General features: G+C 41.5%; 1 protein-coding gene across 1 annotated transcript in view; it reads right to left on the bottom strand.

Annotated features, from left to right (window-relative positions):
• LOC107116028 (protein eyes shut homolog) overlaps positions 1–22,132 on the bottom strand; it is a 300,578-nt gene that overhangs the window by 264,237 nt on the left and 14,209 nt on the right. The window contains 1 exon segment of the mRNA XM_015417875.1: positions 7,373–7,534. Coding sequence (XP_015273361.1) covers positions 7,373–7,534 — 162 coding nt within the window.

Genomic DNA, 22,132 nt, shown 5'->3' with positions numbered 1-22,132 from the left:
AAAGGGAAATGGTCTTAGACTCCTCAAGAGTGAAAAAGGGAATGTTATAATCTCACAAAGGAGGTATTCAAATACAGAAAAAGAGCACTAACTTTCCAGGAAACTAAGATAATGTTATAAAACTTTATTAAGACACATTGTTGCTGAAATAAATCTCCAAGACTAACAAACTTCTCACAGTTAAGAACTGAGTCTCTAAGAATATAAGCTTCAACTATATTTTGTTGCCTGTTCAAAATATTCTAATTTGTATAATCAACAACAGTTACCTCAGTTTCTCATCCCCTGCCCTATTCATAATCCAACTGTGCCTATTCAATAAAAAAAAACCTTTTTGCTTGAAATTTACTTTGTGTCAAGTACCATTTCCAAAGGGTTTTATAAAAGGGCTCCTGCTGAGTTACAAGTTATAATTCCATAATTCAAATATGCTACTAAGAGGCTGCTCAGACAGAGTGAGGAACAGTGTTTTGGCAGGAATATCTGCCTCATAGAGAAGTAGCAGGGGTCCTTCATACTGGGATCTGAGTAACACAGTTCCTAATATTTCTGTTAACAATTTCTGTGTAGTTGTTCTTATATACAGACTAGGAATAAGGCCTGTTGGGGAAATAAATACAATGAGCTTTAGAAAGAGGCTCTGGGTGGGTGCCCTGGCCTTGGGCACTCTGCGTCAATTTCCTGTGATGACCTCAGCAGGGTATAATGACACAGAGTCCACCATTTTCTCCAGGGGAACTGATCTCTGTCATCTGAAGAGCAGTTGTAATTATGAGTGATCTCCAGCCCTCACCTGGAGATTGGCAACAATGGTTCCCTAGTAGGAAAAGTACAGTCTTTCTTCACAGTGGGGACCAAAGCAGCTTATATCATTCTCCTCTCCCCCTGTTGAGCTGCTCAACAACCCTGTAAACCGGTTAGGCTGAATGTCTGTGACTGGTCTAAAATCACCCACTCAGCTTCCACAGCAAGAATCTGGGTCTGGCAGACCCTGCTCTGAAGTGCTATCTGCTACGCCACACTGGCTGTGGGATCGCCTGGTATCACAACTGAACTCCACACAAGAGATCTCTCCCCCCCCCCCCGAGAGAAAACAACTGCTTTGGAGGGGGGACTCTTTGGCATTCTATTCACCCGAGGCCTCTCTCCTCCCCAAACTCTGGCCTCCATAGATGATGGTTTCTTAAAGGAACCAGTATAATTTACCACCTGGGATATGGTCAGATATCTACTCTACACCTTCATAATGTGCTTTTCTACAAAGTTTTAGTTCTTTCTCAAAGAGAAAACACAAAGCAAAAGTTGGTTTGGTGGTTCTATATCCCACAACAAGATCCTACAGACTGATATTGCTTCAAGGAAGAGTATTTAGGATTCCAGCAAATACACCTCATGACATATTATTTATCTTGTCTCCTCTCCCCTCTGCTTTATTACAGGTTTCTTTATATGGGGCCCAGAATTCAAAAAGTTTGTTCAGTGGCAAGTATAAAAAAACCCCCTTTTTCCATCTCAACTGATGCCCATAACTTCTGGTCTCTTCTCGTGAAATCTATTTCAAGATGCATTATTCTGGCACCAAAGGTGGCTGCTGTCAGGCTTCCTGTTTTATCTGCCTCCTTCTTCTCTCTTTTCTTCTCCACATGAAGTAACTATATATATGATTGTACCTGGTTTTTTAAATAAGAATTTGATGCTGAATAGAGTTGGAAATGACCTATTATACAACACATAAAAGTTGACAGATGTAATTTAAACCTGCTGCTTCAGGTCCTATCCTCTACTGCCAACTGGAACAGCTCCTTAACCTCCTCCAAATGACAGCCTTTCAAATATTTAAAGAGAGCAATCATGTCCCCCCTCAATATCCTCTCCTCCAAACGAAACATTCCCAAGGCCCTTAGCCTTTCCTCGTAGGGTTCAGTCTCCAGACCCCTGATCATCCTCGTCGCTCTCTTCTGCACCCTCTCAGTTTTGTCCACATCCTTTTTGAAGTGAGGCCTCAAGAACTGCACACAGGTGCAGCCTGACCAAGGCAGCATACAGAGGGGCTATGACCTCCTGTGATTTCGATCCTATGGCCTTTTTAATACAACCCAAGACTGAATTTGCCTTTTTTACCATCGCATCACACTGACTGCTCATATTTAGTTTACAGTCCACCCTTACTCCAAGATCTCTTTCGCATATACTACTCCCCAGAAACGTATCCCCCGTCCAGTATTTGTGCTTGACATTTTTGTGGCCCAGATGTAATACTGTGCATTTATCTTTGTTGAATTGCATCCCATTTGCAACTGCCCACTTCTCCAGAATATTCAGGTCTTGTTGAATTTTAACTCTATCTTCTTAGGTGTTTGCTACTCCTCCCAATTTGGTATCATTAGCAAATTTAATGAGTAGTCCTTTTACTCCTTCATCCAGATCATTGATATTTTGACCAAAAATATTGAAAAGTATCAGGCCCAAAACCGAGCCCTGTGGCACCCCACTGGACACCTCCCTCCAATCTGATGAAACACCATTGACCACCACTCTTTGGGTGCGGTTCTCTAACAAGTTCCCTATCCACCAAACTGTCGTATAGTCCAGTCCACAGTTTTCCAGTTTGCCCATCAGAATGTCATGGGGAACCTTATCAAAAGCTTTACTGAAATTCAGGTAAATCACATCAACAGAGTTCCCACTATCCAGTAAGCTCATCACACAATCAAAGAAGGAAACCAGGTTGGTTTGACAAGATCTGTTGGGGACAAAACCATGCTGACTTCCCTGGATCACTAAGAGGTCCTTAAGGTGCTTACAGATCGATCCTTTTGAAATCTGCTGTAGTATCCTCCCAGCAACAGAAGTCAGACTGACCAGTCTGAAGTTTCCCGGGTCATCCTTCTTCCCTTTCTTAAAAAATGGGATAACATTCGCTCTTCTCCAATCTTGTGGTACATCCCCAGTCCTCCAGGAGGCCTTGAAGATGATGGACAGAGGCTCTGTAAGTTCATTAGACTGCTCTACTGTTTTTCATATTGACTGTATTGCTGTGTTGGCTGCTTATGGAATTTCCTTTTTTACATGTTGTACCTTTTTAATTGCTGTTTCTATTTTATTTTGACATGTTTTCATTGCTATTTTATTCTGTAGACATTTGGAGCCATTGGTAGTGATCAATACGTCTTTTTAAAAATAAATAAATTGTAGTATGTTGGTGATTTGTAAAAAAAAAACATACAAAAAAGAATTTAAATTATCTGTTTACAGAACACATTTATATGTGTAACTCCAATCACAGGAATTGTCCCATCCTTCAGTGCAGTTTACCAGATCTTAAATAAGAGCACCTTTAAAGCAAGGCATATAAAAAGGTGAGTTTTTCTACTTTGGGGAAGTAATCTTTAACAGCTTGTTTGTGAAATCACCACTGGGTTTATTGTATTTTTTTTAACCTCTCTGTTGGTGCTGCTGAGTTGTCCCGGAAGCTTAAATCCAGCAACCCTGCAGAGCTTACAGCTGTTATGAACTACAATTAGGGAAAATAGTTACTCTCCAGAGAAGCTGCAGGCTGAGCAGCTTAAAAGAACATCCCCACAGGGAATAACAGAATATCAGGTAACTGTGCACAAGAGAGTCAGAGGCTCAGTAAAGGGATGGCCCACTAGTCTAATGATACAATGGACAAGCAGTCACAGCATGGGAAAATTGCAGCTGAAACCAGACCAGACTGCAGTCCAACATCCCATGAGGAACTTGAGAAAGTAAAAAATTATTCTCCATATACATTTATGAAGATTGGCAATGACAATCTTTAATACAATAAATCAACAGAAAACAAAATATTATACACAAGTAGCCTGCATTATCCTAATGATGGTAATACAACTTATCTCTAAGAATTTGACTTCCGTTTTCGGCAACTTCAATGGTGGGTGAGCTCCCTCGGATCTCTGAAGGGAGCAGCCCGTAACGCAGTGGTAGGGAGGGGTGCCGGACAATTCTGGACACCCCCCCAGAGCCCTTGTAGGGGGATTCCAGCCTGGGGTGCAAGGAGAGCCTCTCCCGAAGCTGCAGCTTAAGGTTAGAGGCTCTTCCTTTGTCCCACAGGGTCCTGCCACCGCAGTAGAGCATGCAGTGATCCAGCGTTTAAGGAAGGTCTCCCTATTTTCAGCAAACTCAGATGAAGCATAAGTTTTTTCCAGTATAAATCAGACAAACATTTACACTTACAATGTTCCCCAAAAACCTCTAATTCATTAGTGGGGGCGGGAAAGCTGGTCTCACCCCACAGTGAAGCAGAAACAATTTTTAAGAGGTAGAAGGGGAAAAGCTAACCAAAAAGTGTTACCTACCCCAAACAAAGTGGAGAGCGGCTGGAAAATATAAACTATTAATCTTTCCAAGACGTACCCAATTTTTTTTATTAAAGTAAACAAACTTTGGTGGGCTAGAAAATGGCGCCGAAGGTAAGACCTTCTTCAGGAAGGACAACTTCAGCTGCCACAACTTCCAAACAGAAAGCTAGTGTAGACTTCCCAAACATGTTGAATGCAGCATTGCGCCCTCTGCTGGACCGGATGACTTAACTGAATAGAAACTTTGAGTCTCTCCAAAAATAAATACAAGAAACTAATATGAGAGCTGAAAAAACAGAAAAAATGTTGGAAAAAGTTGATGACAAGACAAAACATTTGTCACAGAGGCTGGAGGCGGTGGAAAAAGTGAAGGACTCTGAGAAACAACAGCTATTATCATTACAAATGGAAAAATCATTACATATCTTGAGGTTTCAGGGTGTCCGAGAGAAGAAAGGTGAAAATCTCAAGGAAATTTTAAGTAAAGCATTGGCACCGATTATGGATTATAAAGCAGAGTTTCTACAAAGCGAAATGGATGTGGTTTACCAGACGTATCTGAACTACATCAAGAAAAATAATCTTCCTGGAGAAATACTTGTGAAGTTTGCCAAGAGGTCTGTTTGAGATGCAATACTTAAAGTGACTAATGGGATTACCTTGAAAATCAAAGGGGAAGATATAAAAACTTTGAAAGACATTCCATTCGAGATAAGAAAGAAGAGGCAACAATATAAAAAACTGACAATCTTTTTACAGAAGAATTCTATTTCCTACAGATGGTTGATACCAGAAGAACTTGTCTTCAACTTCAAGGATTCCAAACAAAAGATTGACTCTGTTGCAAAAGCTGATGCTTTTTTGGAGAAACATATAAAAAAAGAGAAAGCGGAAAAGAAAGCAGAGGATGGCAAGACAGAAGATGATGACAGTGAATATGGACTGAGAACTACCACTAATTCATCGAGCGGTTCTTCTGAAGGGGGTTCAGAATCTGATTTGGGAGAAGCTGCCCCCAAAGCTACTAAGCATAAAGGGAAGAAGAAGAAGAAATAAATATAAAAGTTGAAAACTTATTATTGTTAAGCACAATATCACAATCCACTTATTTGGTCTAGGAATATTTATAATGTTTGTACTGAACTATCTTTGGAATAATTAGTTTAACTTTCATCTGTATTCTTAAAAGCCAGGGAAACTGTAAAATGATCTATTCTATTGTATCAGATCTTTGTTAGCTTTGTAGTTTTAGATGTATTCCCCTTTCCCCTCCCCTTAGGCTTTAGTGTAAAATAAAATAGTATTTTTTTAAAAAACCCTTATCTCTAAGAATTTTATTCTTTCATGCTCATGTAAACTGTTACTCCTCCAGTCATTACCCTATGTTTACATGAAAAATAAAAAGCAACTTTTCCTCATTTCTTTCAAAATCTTCATGGACATATTAGTGGATTGATAATAGTATGCCTTTCATTTTATAATTTTTTTGGAACTTTTTATGCAATATACCCACTTTGAAATGTCATAATATTTATACTATTAAATTTAAAACATTTCATTAAAAATAAAGATTTTTAAAATTTGCATGGCTGGCTGACAGATTAGGATATTTATTTTAAGAGCTAAATTATTTCTATTTAAATACACTAATCTATGCTACTGAAAGACGAATATTTTGGTGAAAAATACATGAAAACTAAAACACCCCTATGTACAATTAGAAAGCACTTATGCTCACACATAGCGAGGAAGGCAAAATTTTCTTACGGCAGCAACTGCTCATGTGTTGTGATTTTGCACCATTCTTCTGACCTGGGGGCACTTTTCAGGACATGTAAAAGGTACCATTGGAAAAGGAAAGATTAAACACCTTCATGCACAAAGAGAACATCCACATTCAGCAGTTTAGATCTCAGCCACCATATATGCATATTTCAAAGAATATACCAAAAAGTGCAGAGGCTCACTATTGAACCCAATGATAGAATTATAAGCTTTCATTTGTTCTGTAATCAGATGGGGTATTTGACCTGATTTTGTTGCTTCTCCCATATGGATTAAAAATGACCGTTCAGACAGTGACATCTGTCTCCCATTCTTCAGTCATTGGTAGCTCATACTCACAGCTGACTTTCCCAACACCAGAAAAAAAGCAGACCTTTACAGATTGAACTGGTCTCACCATGCACTTCCTGGTGTGTGAACTTTTTTTGAGAAATCAAGCCGTTTGGAAAGCTAGAGAGCACACATGCATCGGCATCATTTAAAAAATTCATTTAGCTCTGTGCGCTTAAGCAGATCTTCACCCCACGTGTGTTTTTTTTTAAAACTTACAAAGAAAGATGCTTATGCGTTTTGCCTTTGGGGCCCACATGGTTGGGAAAGAGGTTAATTGAGAAGCTGTGTTTTTTAGAGGGGGGGGGAGGGAGGCAGTCTGAGAATGATGCCATGACTCCAGCTTCGTTCCAAGCTTTTAAATAAAAATGTCAGCAGCACACAGGACACAGGATGAGACTTCTTTTTTCTCTCCCTCCAGCTTTGAAACTTTTGAAACATTTAATTTTAAAAAAGCACAGTTTAAAAAACACTGCCCACCCAGCCACATTACAAATCCCAGCAGCCTCATCTGCAATCCTATTGGCCATCAGCTGCCAGGAGTTTTAAGCGATACTTCCCATGAGCGCTTATGTGCATGCTCAAAGGACAAAAAATAAAGAAAAGCTCCCACTCCATGACTGCCGTCTGCTTGGGTTAGGCTAAGACAGAGAGACTTATCCTAGTGCCATGGAAGAGAAAATATCAGCTTGGGTGTCCCATATAAATAAATGATGCTCTCATAACTATTTTTAAAATTTATTTTCTTCACTTCTTAATTTTTCTAGCTCTTATCTCTCCCTTCAACAGTGATATTACAAAACTGTAGAAGTTACAGCTTGTTGTCAAACTATAAACTAAAAATGAGATCAGAACTCTACCACAATTTGCACACCAGAAGAACATTAGAAAAATAATTAAGTATCCATCCTTACTATAAAGGAGAGTGCCTTTTGAAGCTGTTATCTTCACTGTCAAGTAGATCATCATTCTGTTCCGTTCTTGCCCTGATGCAAATCTAGCTTCAGTTAGAGATGATACAGAAGGTAGTTCTAAATATGAGTTCTCATTGAATGATGGGAAAAAAAGTGTTGTATCTGAAACAAACATAAGCAAAGGACATATATGAGAATCACCAGGAGGAGGGAAAGGGGAAATAATATGAGGAGGGGTATACAGGGAAAAGTGATGTGCCTCCTACAGGTACTTCAGGGCTCCCTGCCATGCAAGTAGGCCTGGCCCTGTGGCTGGCCCCAAACAAAAGGCCATAGTTTTCCTAGGTGAAAGCTGTCAGCAGAGGGACAGATAAAATTAGGTTGACAGATAAAGACGGATAGATAAAGTTAGGTTGGCAGTTTGGTGGAAAGTAGGGATGGGCACAAACCAGCTCCTGTGACTTACATAAAGTTTGTGATGAACTTTGGCTGGTTAGTGGTTTATGGGCCCATGTTCATGGATTTTAAAACTGCTACGAAATTCCACAAACTTTGATGCAGTCCGTGGTGATTCATGAACAGCAGAAAAAAGGGGGTTAAATGGCTATGAGACCCCTGCTTTCTACTCTTCACAAAAAACATCTGAGCCACAGGAGCTTCCCACTGTTCAGCTGTTAGTTTCAAATGGCTCCACGCCATTTAAACTGTTCAGTTCTGCTTCCTGCCACTTCAAAGTAGTGGGGAGCAGATCAGGCATATTTAAATGGCTTTGAGGGGGCAGTCCCAGGGGGCACTTCACCAGGGTTCCCACTAACATGTGCCAGCCTATGCTGGTGCACTGATTTCCCCTACAGCAGAGAGCTCATTAGCTCAGCTCAGGGGTCCTTGTGGGTTGGCCCCCTCCCCCTCCCTGGGGCTGCCATTGTGCAGCAGCCCACCCTGAGGGAAGAGGCACAAAGCCAAGCCTCCTCTTCCCTCACTGGCTGAGGTCTCCTCCCCCCTTCCCTGGGGACGAAGGGAGGGGAAGATGCCAGCCACTGAAAGTGAATAGTTGACTGTTGGGTTCATTGGTCAGCTGTTTGTTTTAAATGGTGGGAAGCCATTTCAGCATTCCCTTTGGCTTTGTGCCTCTTCTTGCAGCTTTGCAGGCATCAAATGGAGCACTCTAATGGCTGCCCACCCTTTAAAGCGAGCAGCTGATGGGGGGCTCTCCCTCCTGCCCCTGCCCCTGCCCCTGCCCCTCCCTCCCTCCCTCCCTCCCTTTTTTTCCTTCCTTCCTTCCTTCCTTCCTTCCTTCCTTCCTTCCTTCCTTCCTTCCTCTCTCCCCATCTAATTTCTTTCTTTCTTTTGTAAAAGTAGGCTTGCTCACAACTTTAATCCTATTAGGAGTATAATTTTGGCTCACAAATCTTTGCAGTTTAGAGGGAACATTGCACTTTATCCCTTCATTTCTCCTTGCCGAAGAAAGCCATAGCCAGCAGACTGGAGTGGATGAAATGCCCCCTGGGAGGCTTTCTGCAGCCAGCAGAAAGGAGGGGGTGAAATGCTTCTTAGGGTGCACTTCATCCCCTCTGGTCTGTGGTTTCCCCGGTCAGCAGAAAGGAAGCAATGAGGTGCCTCCCAGGAGGCTCTTCCCCCTTCCTTTCTGCTGGCCACAGAAAGCCTCCTAGGGAGCACTTCACCACTTCTGTCTGTTGGCCATGGCTTTCCCCGGCCAGCAGAAAGGAAAGGGTGAAGTGCCGCATGGGGAATTAAATGGCTTGGTTTGGTTAAATGCCACTTCAAAGCGGCAGGGAGCAAAACCAGATGGTCTGGGAGCCATGTAAACCTAACAGCCGAGTTGCAGGGGTAGCTTAAATGTCCACATGTCTAATGAGTCCATCCACCAGTGACTCTGACAGAATGCACTTAGCTGATCAAATATATTAACTATGCAATCCTAAAGAACTTTCCTATAGACACTTCATCTCTCCTGACCTTTTTTGAGATTTTTAATTATGTTAATTTATTTAATTTAATTAATTTTCCAAAAAATATTTACATTTTCCCCCTGTAATCCCAATAATCAGCTCTCATAACCACAGGGTCAGTATTCTATCTACTCTGTAATTTCCAAGAAACTTACAGCAAAAAGCAATTCAATTTGCAAAGGTGCCAGTTTGGCAGTAATAACACATTCAAAGTAAATGCACTTTTCATGATTAAATCTTTAACTAGATATTTGCAAATGGTAAATTAACTTGTTTTATACACTCATCTGAATCAAAAATGAATGTTACCAAAATGAAACTCCATTTAATGCACATTCATTCTTTCACCAAGATATTTGCAGCTTTGCAGGCATCATTATGTTGTTCTTAATGCTTTTGAAAGCCAGTTTTATTACAGTCATTATTAATGCCCTCAGTATATTTCACTATGCCTTGGTAATGACCCTTGAGAGCTTCCATAAAGCTAAATTAGCATATATTCTGCATACATTGTGATGGTGGGATGAGGTAGTCAAAAACTATAACTGCCATAAGTAAACAGAAAGCCATTACCGAAAAGCAGACTCAGAGGTATGGCACTATTATTCCATAGAAGTATAATTATTACAATAATAAAATAAAGAAAATCTAGACTTACTTTCCACGTATCAACTATCGATATGATTAACTGTTTCATATACTTCAATTAATTAAACAGAATGATTAGAAACATGGTTGACAGTTCCATTTAAAAGTCTGCAGTGTACTGAGTAAACATATTATTATATTCAGAACCAGAACGTCTTTGAAGAAAGCATTTTTTTCAAAAAGTCATCTGGTTGCATCATGCAAATAAAACTTCCCCAGAAGATCTGAATGCTTGTTGCAAGAATTTCAACTTCAAAATGCAAATATGTCAACTTCCTTTTTTTCTTTTTTAAAAAATATCCCAGATATAGATTTTGATCCTCCAGAAAGCCTCTGCTCATGAAAGGAATTTCTGTCAGCGGAAAGGGACTTCCTCACTTTGCCTTCCCACTGTTATCCAAAATGCCACACAAAACTAAGGGGGACCTACACAAAACAGCATGAGGGGAGGTTGGAGGTCTGAAGAGGAGGGGGAGTTCTCCAGAATCACCTCTCCTTTCGGTTTACAGAAGTTCACTGCAAGATTTCATGGCTGTAAACATTTTAATTTTTTACTTTGTTTTAAATGCCACTGGTGATCGCTACTAGGTGGCGGTTCAGTTGCAGAGCTTTATGGATGACACTCCCATGCTAGACCCATGTCAGTGGAAAGTGTTTTCAGCAGTCAACAGACCCAATTGACAGATACGGCCAAGAAAATGGAGAAGATTGCAAAGAAATGTCGGGTATCAACAGAAGATACACAAAAAATCAAGAAGAAGGTCAGCAAAATGGAAAAGAAACAAGAATGCAAGATAACAAGCTATTGATGTTACAAATGGAAAAATCAAATCTGACTCTCCGGTTTCAAGGAATCCAGGAAGTTGAAAAGGAAGATCTCAGAAGCATGTTAACAGAAGCGTTGGCACCACTGATGGGCAGTGAAGCAGTTTTATTAAGCAAAGAAATGGATTTGGTCTGCCAGCTGAAGTGGTTGTCAAGTTTACTAAACAATGTGTCAGAGATCAAATTTTAAAAGTGACATCAGCGACACCCTTGAAGACTGGAGAGCAGGCTATAAGGATTTTAAAAGATGTACCATTTGAAATTCGTCAGAAGCGGTAGGCATACAAAGGACTGACCACATTCTTGCAGAATCATCAAATTAATTACAGGTGGTTGATTCCAGAAGGATTGGTCTTTAAATTTAAAGACAAAAGAGAGAAGATAGACTCCATTTTCAAGGCACAAGACTTTTTGAAGAGACACACCAGTTCAGAGGAAGAAGCAGAACTTGCTAATTGGAAAGTGTTTAGCAGCGATGATGACAGCAATCCGGAAGGAGGAGACGGAGAACCGGAGAAAAAAGGAGCGGTAGGAGGTGTTTCCTACAACCTGAGAGACAAAAAAGGCAGACGCCCCAACACCTGATGAACTCTGAAAAGTGCCTTAAAGGGCAATACTAATAATAACCCAAAATGACATTACTAATATAACTAACCTTTTTACTTTTTGACAGGTAAAGAAGAAAGAAGATCGTCCATCCACGGATGAAGCTATGGAATCTATTAATACTAACAAAAGATTAATTTACTAAATTACTTATCACTCACCACTTTTCTTAATCCCTCTATATACCCTCCCTTTTTTCTGAAAATTTAAAAGCAATAAAATTCTCTCCTTTTGAGGAGAGTTTATATTGAAAAAAAAAAGAAGTGAGACAGGGCCTCTGCCTTGGGGATCTTCAGAAAGTGCTGCAAGGCCTGCCTGTTTGCATTTGAGGGGATTTGCACAGCAAACATCTTTTAAGGGGGGAGGGTGAAGGGATTTGGGGCTTGTGGTTTTAAGTTCAGTTTTAGCTGGAGATGTTTTAATTATTATTGTAAACTGCCTTGAACCAAAAGGAAATGTGGGATATGAATGTTTTAATAAATAATAAATAAAAATTGTGTCCATCATTACATCCACTGGCACTGAATTCTACAATTTAATTACTCATTAAATAAAGATGTTTTTCCTTAGTCTCTCCAGAATCTATTGTCCATCAACTTCATTTGGTTCAGTATTTTGGGAAAGTTCTTTCAATCCACTCTCTCCACCCCATGCATAATTTTATCAAGTTCCCCCTCATTCATCTTTTTCTAAACTGAGAGGTCTCAGACTCTTTGGCCTTTCTTCATATGAAAGGTAGTCTAAACCCAAAATTATTATCTTGGTTGCCCTGTTCTGCTCTTGATGAGCAATACCATTTTTCAGATACAGTACTTCAAATGAGGCTGCACCACAGATCTATATGGAGACATTACAATATTGGCCAATTTATTCTCATTTCTTTTCTTGACGATCCCCAGCATGGAGTTTGACTTTTTCACCTCTGCTGCACACCATCAACCTTTTTATGGAGCTATCTGTTACAACCCCAAGATCTCTTTCTGTCTCAGCAGTTTAGACCTCATCAACATATATTTGAAGTTTTATTCCAATGTGCACCACTTTACACTTGCATATGTCAACTTCATTTGGCACATTGTTGCCCACTTACCCAATTTAGAGAGATCCTGCTATAACTCTTCACAATGTGCTATGGCTCTCACCATACTAAATAATTCAGTGTCATCCACAAACTTGGCTGCCAGACTGTGCTCAACTCCAATTCCAAATCATTCATGAACAAATTGAATAGCACTGGCCTCAAAAACTCTGATTCTAAGTCTTACAACAGAGACTCAGAATTTTTATTGTACACCCACCCACACACACAAAAATTGGCAAACAACACAAATCTTTCAGCAGAGGAGTAATATGATCCCCAAATCCAGACCTTCACAATATCCTGGGCCTCACATTTTGAACCAAATGAAGTTTCTGGTCAGTCTGGATAAACAGCCCCACATTGCGATAATCTAATATAGCTATGTTGAAAGATCCCCCCCCCCCAAGGAGCCTCTGTAGGTTGGTGGACACCAAAGCTGATTAAAGGCACTATTTGCCATAGAAGAGAGCCTCCAACTACAGGCCAGGATCTAGCAGTATTGCCAAACTACAAACCTTCTTCTTCAGGGGACATATAAGCATATCCAAGAAAGGCAGACTAAGTCCTCAAATGTATTGACTGGCAGTATCTCAGTCTTGCCTAGATTTAGCTTCAATATATTGGCCTCTATTCATCTTATCCTCTTCTCCAAGCATGTGCAGGATTTCTACAGACCCACCCTACTCAGCTATTAGGGAGAAGTAGAGCTGGTGGTTTCATACAGATATAAAATATAATGAGGAATAAGATGGACTTCTAGGGCTGCCAGTCCCCAGGTCCTGGTGGGGGTCTCCCCTGGTTTTGGGAGCTTCAGCCCATGGGGGAAACTGCACCCCCAAACAGCCACATCCCTGTGTGACATCCCCAATGTGATGATGTCACCTTAAAGTGAAGTCATCACATGGGGGTATCGTGTGGGATGCTCTGGTTTGAGGGCAAAACTCTATGGTAAATTTGGCCTAAAACCATAGCATTTTGCCCTCAAACCAGAACATCTCCATGTAACATGGCTGGCGTGATGACTTCACTTCTGGGTGACATCATCATGTTGGGACATCCCAGAATGCCCCCCAAATCCCCCCACCAGCACAGCGAGGAGACCTGGCAACCCTATGGACTTCTGTGGTGCCACACAGCAGAAATGCCATGGGTCCAAGCAGCAGTCCTCTAGCACCATCTTATGGAACCAGCCAGCCAGATATGAGAAAAACCACCAAAGTATGGTGCACCCCATTTCAAAGCCAGCCAGACTCTCCTTATACTATCATTGATTGCATTATGATAGCATTCCAAAAAAACAAAAGAGACCTCATAGCCATCCTTTTAGTAGCAGCCAAATTGACTTTGGCATCTAAATGGAAAGAGAAACAGACACCTTCAATATCTCAATGGGTAAACAAACTTTGGGATTTTTTTATTATGGCTAAAATTTCAGATAACATCAAGGCCTCTGAATCTCCATCCTATACCTCGAAACTAGCAGAAAATTGGTTTCCAGTACTAACATATCTTAACTCAAGAACTAAAAAGCCTCATAATAAGCTTTATACCACGTTTGCGCACTTTTAATTTTTATCTATTCTAAGAACCGGCATTATGGGTATTGACTATTAATGATTGTTGTTTTACAATGTTGTTTGTATTTGTATTGGTTATTGTTATATTTTGAAAAAATTAATAAAATTTCTTTAAAAAAAAAAAAAAAAGCTAGAGAGAATGCCAGGAAATTCAACAGGGATGTACTCCCTGTCACTCTCCAGGTGAAGGTAGTTAATCAGAAAAAATCAAGGCCATTTCCACCTCAAAACAGAATTTTGTGCCTGTATCTGCTCCAAGATTGCATGAACCTGAGTAGACAACATCCACTCAAGCTTCTTGCCCAAGAGGAGATTATTGGCCAACAATCAGTAATTAGTTAGGGCATTCAGATCTAGGGATGCCTTATACAGGAAAGTGGTCAGGACTACATCTTCCCTCAGATAAGTCTTTTTCACATTTCAAATCCGCTCAAACAATCCAGCCTAGAGAGATAATATAAGACCAACTGTCAAGGGTTGAGCCTAGATATGAAGGGCTACTATATCAGGCCTCAGCTCAAAGTCATCTCTGCAACTAGGATGAAACTGCTCTCCAGTCTGGAGATTGAACTGAGCCAACTGTAGCACCCAAGTCACAGTAGATGTGAGTGGTTTTATTCTGTGAGGTTTTCCTCATTCCAGCTCTGTCAGCCAACCTTTGGCCATCCTGCTAGGCCCTACCAACTTTGGATCCCAGGGCCTCAGAATGGGAAGAGAAGGGGTTTGCTTCACCTGATTCCTTTTCTATCCCAGGACAGCAGCTTTTCTCAGACACACAGCTGTGCCCCTCCTACCTCTTCAGCCTCTTACTGGAGCCCACTTTAAAGAGGCGGTCTAGTCCTAACCTTCATATTTGCCCACCAATCTCCCCTCCCCAGCTATACTTGCCCTTTTCCTGGAGAGTGACAATTGCTTTGGCTTCAGAGGGGGGGCAGATGGGAGTCTGGCACTGTCCCTGGATACATTCACAAAATGCATCACAGAAGAATTACAATGAACTTGTATGTTTTCTGGTCTACTTTTTCTGGGCACTGAGATAGACCCCCTCCCCAGCTCCCAAAAGCTCCATACAGCACTATACAGTTACAATGGTGTTTGTAGTAGTAGTCAGGGCTATTTTGGGGCAGGAACGCACAGGAACGGAGTTCTGGCTGGCTTCAGAGTTGGCCACGGCCACTACAGCCAAAACCTCTGCATGTGTGACTACAGAGGGAAGGCCTGGACTCCGAGGTGGGTGGGCCAGGGGGGGCCCTGGAAGGATCACGGAGGCATTTAAATGCCTCCCCGTGCCTTCCCTGGCCTGGCCAAGGGCCGTCTTGCCCGGGCACCCTGCAGCTGCGGGGTGCCCAGGCAAGCCAAGAGAAGGCAGTTTAAACTGCCTTCCCTTCCCTTAAAGGGGGGGCTTGCCTGGGCTCCCCACAGTTGTGGGGCACCCAGGCAAGCCAAGGGAAGGTATGGGGGTGTCGCCTAATATACTAATGAGCTGTGTTGTCAGGGGTGTGGCCTAATATGCTAATGAGTTTCTACTGTTGGGTGTGACCTATTTTGCTAATGAGTTCCTGCTGTGCTTTTTCTACAAAAAAAGCCCTGGTAGTAGTGGTGAAGTGAGCTGTTTTGCCCCCATCACCACCAAAGAGCAGGCACAATAATGAACTCTCTCCTGTGTCTGGTCACATTCATTTCAGGTTTTCTTCCATTTTCACTTTAGCTGCCTGCCTAACATTTTCATTGCCCCAAGCACCCAAGCAAATCAAGGGGCCTTTTGTGATCCATTGGAGAGGAGGGGGCAATCCAAAGCAATTGCATTCAATCATTCGAATCCACTGTGCATTTCACTGGTTTGACTGAAATGTGTAACAAGCCTATAGGCTCATGGATTTCAAATATAGCTACTTTCATTATTCATTATTATCTGAAAGTTTGGAAAAATGTGATAGAACTGGCCCCATCTGAAGAACAAAATATCCATGACAGTTCCTGGTGCTCATAAACACACACACTAAAGCTAGATAACAAGTCAGAAGTGACATGGACAGCCAAATACAAATAGGTTTGCTCATAAGTCAGTCACAGTACAGTATTTACTGAGTGCAGGAAGAAACATTTAATACCAGCAATAAAAGCTAAATGAACTTGAAATACATTACTTAGAGAAACTAAGAACATATAAATGTAAGAGATACATGTTTGCATATATCACTTTGAGATTTTTGCCTGCACAAAAGTAATGTTACCACTACATAATTTGTCCTCTTGGGAATGTCATAACAATATCTAAACCATTAGAAGTAGTGATTTGAAGAGTGCACAACTTAAGTGGTCTAATTGTATGAGAAAAGAGAGCCATTTCATGTAGCCTATGATTGTAGAACCTGTATGCCTAATGGGCATGTTAAACAGAACATAAAATTACTTAACTAAATAAAAGCTCAAGCATTTAGAGCTCAGAATGAACTGAAAGAAGACCATTGCCCCCACCATTAGAACTTGTATCTAAGGCATAGACATGTATAAACTCGAGTTATGATGCAAACATTGCTAAGTGCTGAAGCTACAGCAGTACTTCATATAGCATGCGTATAAATACAGTAAATGCACAAGTGATTATTATTGTGCATAACAGAGGCTTTAACAATTTAAGATTATACCCCTGTAATGGTATTTCTGCAGGGGGGAAAGTAATATATTTATGTGGAAGTTAAATAAATTACCTTTTAAAAATGAATACTTGCAACAATCAGTAAAGATAGGAACAGATATTACATGGTAAGTTATTGTAAGATGACACATTTTAAAGAAATAACAAAAAAAATAATTTATGAAGAAAAGTAGCAGTTAGGAGGAGAAAATATGCAATTACGTTCAGACAGAACTGAATATAATAAGAAACAATTTATGATTAGCATAGCTAAAGTTAAATAATAGACACAACAATTATATGCACCATGGGAGAGAAGATATACTATGAGAATTTGACAAATGTTATGAAAACATACACTTTTTGACTACTCAATAACACAGTTTCAATTTTATATATATATATATTTCAGACATAATCACCCTGCACACAGAAATATGAATGCTTAACTATGAGATATTTCAGAGGTCAAGTACAGTCTACTAAGAGATCATTACATCCAAATGATTTTCTAGGAGAACTTTATAAATTGCCATGTCTAATTGTAGCACTATATCTTTTTTGGCATTTTACACAGAGCCCAAGATTAGACTACATTCTAGGGAGCTGGAATGTAGCTCGGTTGATATCAAATTATAGATATGGAAAAGGAAGAAGAGGAGGAGGAGGAGGAGGAGGAGGAGGAGGAAATTGGATTTATACTCCGCCCTTCACTCAGAGTCTCAGAGTGGCTTACAAACTCCTTTCCCTTCCCCTCCCCACAACAGATACCCTGTGAGGTAGGTGGGGCTGAGAGAGCTCTTTCAAGAACTGCTCTTTCAAGAACAGCTCTGACAGAACAATGGCTTGCCCAAGGTCATCCAGCACCTGCAAGTGGAGGGGCGGGGAATCAAACCTGCACACTTAACCACTACACCAAAAGGCCATTAAAGGTGCAGACTCTTTTCAGCAGGTGACATGGTTGAACTCTGACTAGAAGTTTTTGATTAACTTGTAAATTGCCAAATCAGTTGGATAAATAAATATCAGTCCACACCTGTGTTTACTAAAGAAACTTCTCAATAATGTGAGGTGCCCGATTAATATAATAACAAAAGGCAATAATGCAAGAATAATCTTTGTTCTTATTTTTAGATGCACAAAAAGCATCTGACACTCTTGATTGGCTATTTTATTTAAACTTATAGATAAATGTGAATTAGAATATAACTTCAAAAGCAGTTATTTTTGTTTGTATTAAATTTGAAGCACAGATCATGCTGTATAGAGAGCATTCTGAATTTTAAATCAGTGGTATAAGTGGACAAGGAGAACCACAAATATAAAAATGAATGATTTCCTAAACTGCTGTTTTTTTCCAACACAATTCCACTATTTATAAAGTAATAAAGCTGCCAGAAAATGATTATCAATGGAAATCATCTAGTGTCAACAAAAGGAGAATATCTGCCAGGAAGCATCATGGAGGAGGACATTCCAAAGGCCCTTCTAGAGAGGCTTTGTCATTAACCAACAGCACATCAGTCCCTTATGGCTAGAACTTCAGTTTTTTGGGTCTTATGCATCCCTACAACTTCTCCAGACATTTGTTCAGGACCTTCACAGACACTCCTAACTTTATCCTTTTCGTTAAAGCAATGAATATTGTAAAAACAATTGTGACACTGTACCAGGGACTGGGGGAGGGAGACGTATGTAGGTAACATTACAAAAGTGATACAGTTGGCACTATGCACAAGGAATTTCCCCCACTGAAATATTCCTAAAAATGCAGAATGAATATAAGGCAAATTTGTTTTGATAAAGGCTCTAGCTAGCTGTCTCTCACAAATAGACTAAGACAAAACTTAATGTGGATTTATCTGGATGAGAAGAAAGTGGCCACAGGTGGTCTATTTCTGCTCATTGAGTCACAACCTCAGCAGAGATGTAACTTGATGGTAAAGCTGACAGTTTAAATGCCATCATGATAATGTGCACATGGGTGAGACTTTGAAAAAAAAACACTTCCTCCCTTGGGCATGCAAATACAGAGGTATTAGAATCAGTCTGACGTGGATTAGTTGCTTGCTTTTGCCTGTCAGCCAAATCTGGCCTGAATATCAGGGGAATGAAGAGGAATATTGGGAATGAAGAGAAATCTGTTCCAACAGAAGTGGCAAGAAGAGCACTTTTGGGGTGGAGTGAGGTTTGAGGAACTGGTGCACTGTCAGTTGTTCATTTTACAAAGTGGCCAACCATGGAAAACTAGTTGTAGACCAGCCCTAAGCAACACAGAAGATATGCTACGATAGTTAAAAAAAACCCAAAAAACTTTCCTCTCTGAAATAAATTTGTGCACAACATTTACCTAACTTGATGTATTCTTTAAGAACAATGGTGCATAAAATGTGTACCATGCACTCAGTTCTTTACCACCAGCCATTTAAAACGAGAGTGCTTTATAAGTTTACTGCAAACATGGAGAAAAGGGTTTTTAAAAATGAATATTTCTGAAATCTGAGGCATCATTAACTAGGACTCATCATTTCTACCTCTGAGTCATATACTGGATTCACATACAGCATAATGACCTACTTTCAGTCAGTGTTATGAACTCGGTTTCCATTACTTTCAGATATATTGACAATCTGGCAAGTGCATTTTTGGCTCTGGTTGCCCTGTACTTATTTCATAAAATAGAAAGTCTATTAGGAAGATATTAGAGTTTTAATTATAATATGGGCACTCTTTCATTTTGTTACACACTAGCAATTCCCAATAACTCTAATGGAAATCATCCAGTGTCAACAAAAGGAGAATGCACCTTAGAAGCTAACTGTCGTTTAAAGCCAAATACCAAACATGTCAAGGAAATGAAGTTTCTGGGAAGTAATCAAATAAAAGAGTTTTGACTGAAAATATGAAATGCAAGAGCTATTGACTGCTTTGCCTCATAATATTTGCACATTTTTAAAAACTACCTTAATTAAGTCAAACTGTATGGTAATTAACTTATACTTTCTCTTACAGCAACCAATAGCACACGGTTATAATTCGGTATGCTTGAAAAAGAAAGCAAACCTTCCGGGTTTCGGCATTTGCCATGGTGGTTGCTTTCTCCCACAGCTCCGGGAGACAGCCACCAGAGCCCGCAGTTGGGAGGGGGCACAATGGTGCACGCCACCCCTGGAGCCCTCACGTTGGGCTCCCAGCCATGGGGCGCTAGAGAGCACTTTCCCCGGCAACCCTGCCGGCGAACGGGGGCTAATCCATGCCCCGAAGGGCATGCAGAGCGTCCTGAATGGGAACTGCAGAGCGTCCTGAATGGGAACTAGAAATTGCATACCGGAGCAAGCGTTTTGTGGCCAAGCGAATTGAAAACAAAAGCGGAATTATCGTTGAAATGTGAGTTAATATCTAAGTGAGAAACACAGAAGAACTAGCTGAAAACCTCCCCTTTGAAAGCGAGGGGAGGAGGGAACTCTCCCCCACTAAGAAAAACTAAGCAAACTTTGAGCTACTATGAAAAGGGGGGTGGGCTAATGAAGCAAGATGGATTGAAATAAAGAGCATTTAAGAACTTACCAGGCAGATTTAAGAGTACCAGAGACTGCGATAACTTTTATAAAAAGTAAACAATTCCCAAACATGGTGCCCACGAGGAAGGATGAGAAAGACAAGCAAGTGAAATCTAAGCTTCTTTCTGAAACTACCAGCCCAGCGAGTTCTGTGCCTAGACAGCACACAACTACAGAGCTGCAAAAGACGTTGACTGTAGCTTTGCACCCTCTGCTGGAACAAGTTACTGCATTGCATCACAAGTTTGATGCACAGCGAACCCAACTAACTGAGATAGCTAAAAAAAACAGATAAAACTGAGCAAGAACTGAAAGAAGTGGATGCCAACACCAAGAAGCTTAAAAAACAACTGCAGGTGATGGAGAATGCACCCTAAACGCACCCCTGCGTGTGACGATTGTCTGCGCCTCTGCCACACTGCTATCCACTGGCAGCTGCTGGTAGGCCTGGGCGAGGTTGAGCTTTGCAAAGATTTGGCCCCCTGCTAGTGATGCCAGGATATGGCTAATCAATGGTACAGGGTATGCATGCTGCTGCAGGGCTTTATTAATTGTACATTTATAATCTGCACAAATACGAATGGAACCATCCAATTTGACAGGAGTCACAATGGGCATTTCCCAGTTGGCATGTGAGACTGGCTCCAGCACTCCCTGAGCAACCAGTTTGTCCAGTTCCTCCTCTATGCAAGGCTTAAGGGAAATAGGAACAGTCCGGGCCTTCAGCCAGATGGGCGCTACTGTGGGGTCCAGATCAACTGTCACGGGCGGACCCGTATACTTGCCCAGAGACCCATCGAATACCGCTGTAAACTCTTTGCCGATAGAGTCTAGGTCAGGGTGTGATGACACCTGGTTGACCCCTGTGACCGCTATCCCTGGGGCATCAAACCAGCCCAGCCCCAGCAAACTGGCCCTCCTCCCTTAACGCTACAAGGAGACCTAATGTTCCCTTGAAGCCTTTGAACTGTACCTCAAACTGCGCCGTGCCCGCCACCGAAATCCATCGACCTTGGAAGTCGGACAGGTGCACCCGGCTGGGCTGTAGACGGCGCTGACTCCTCTGGGGAAACAGCTGTTGGAGCATCTCAGTGGAGATGATGGACAACACTGACCCAGAGTTGACCTCCATTTCGCATGGCTTTCTTGGTCCTCGATCCGGTGTTCAGGATGGTCAATGGGCAGGAACAACAAGCTGTCAGATGGCAGTCAGCAGACCTCGCATTGTCCTCGCCTCGAGCCTGGCGGTATGCCCATAGAGACGGTGGTGGTGATTTCTTTTTGTGGGCGGCGCGACACACTCTGGCCAAATGGCCCCGGTTGTCACAGGCCCGGCATTTGACATCCCGAGCCCAACAACGGTCTTGATTGTGGTCGCTGCCACACCTAACACAGGATCACTTCTGTGACGGATTGTCAGGCACCTTTTTCTGAATCGCGAACCTGGTCTTGTGGACCTCGTCGGCCTCGGCCTCTGACTCCTCGGCTGACTCATGATGCACTGACTTGTCGAGCTTTTGTGGGGTCAGGCTGCTGGCCTGTTGCACCTCTCACATTGACCATTCTGCAGCCTCTGCAGCGATGGCTTCTGTGTAGGCCACAGCGTATGTGAGTGCCGTCTTGGTGAACAGCCGCTGCTGTAATCTCTTGTCCCGTAGATCGCAGACCAACTGGTTGAGGAGTGTCGCCTCTAGGTTGGGAAAGATGCACAGCCGGGCAGCCTTCCGCAGTGCCGTGACATAGTTGGCAATCGCTTCACCTGTGGCCTGATCACGCTTGTAAAAAGCATGCCGGCAGGCAATCTGCGAAGGCTGAGGTGAAAAGTTATTCTTTAGCTTAGTTTTGATGCTATCCA

The sequence above is a fragment of the Gekko japonicus genome, unplaced genomic scaffold (assembly GCF_001447785.1).
Source record: "Gekko japonicus isolate JY-2015 unplaced genomic scaffold, Gekko_japonicus_V1.1 scaffold512, whole genome shotgun sequence".
NCBI lineage: Eukaryota > Metazoa > Chordata > Lepidosauria > Squamata > Gekkonidae > Gekko > Gekko japonicus.
Note: the sequence above shows the minus strand (reverse complement) of the source record. Positions and strands in the feature narration are given on the sequence as shown.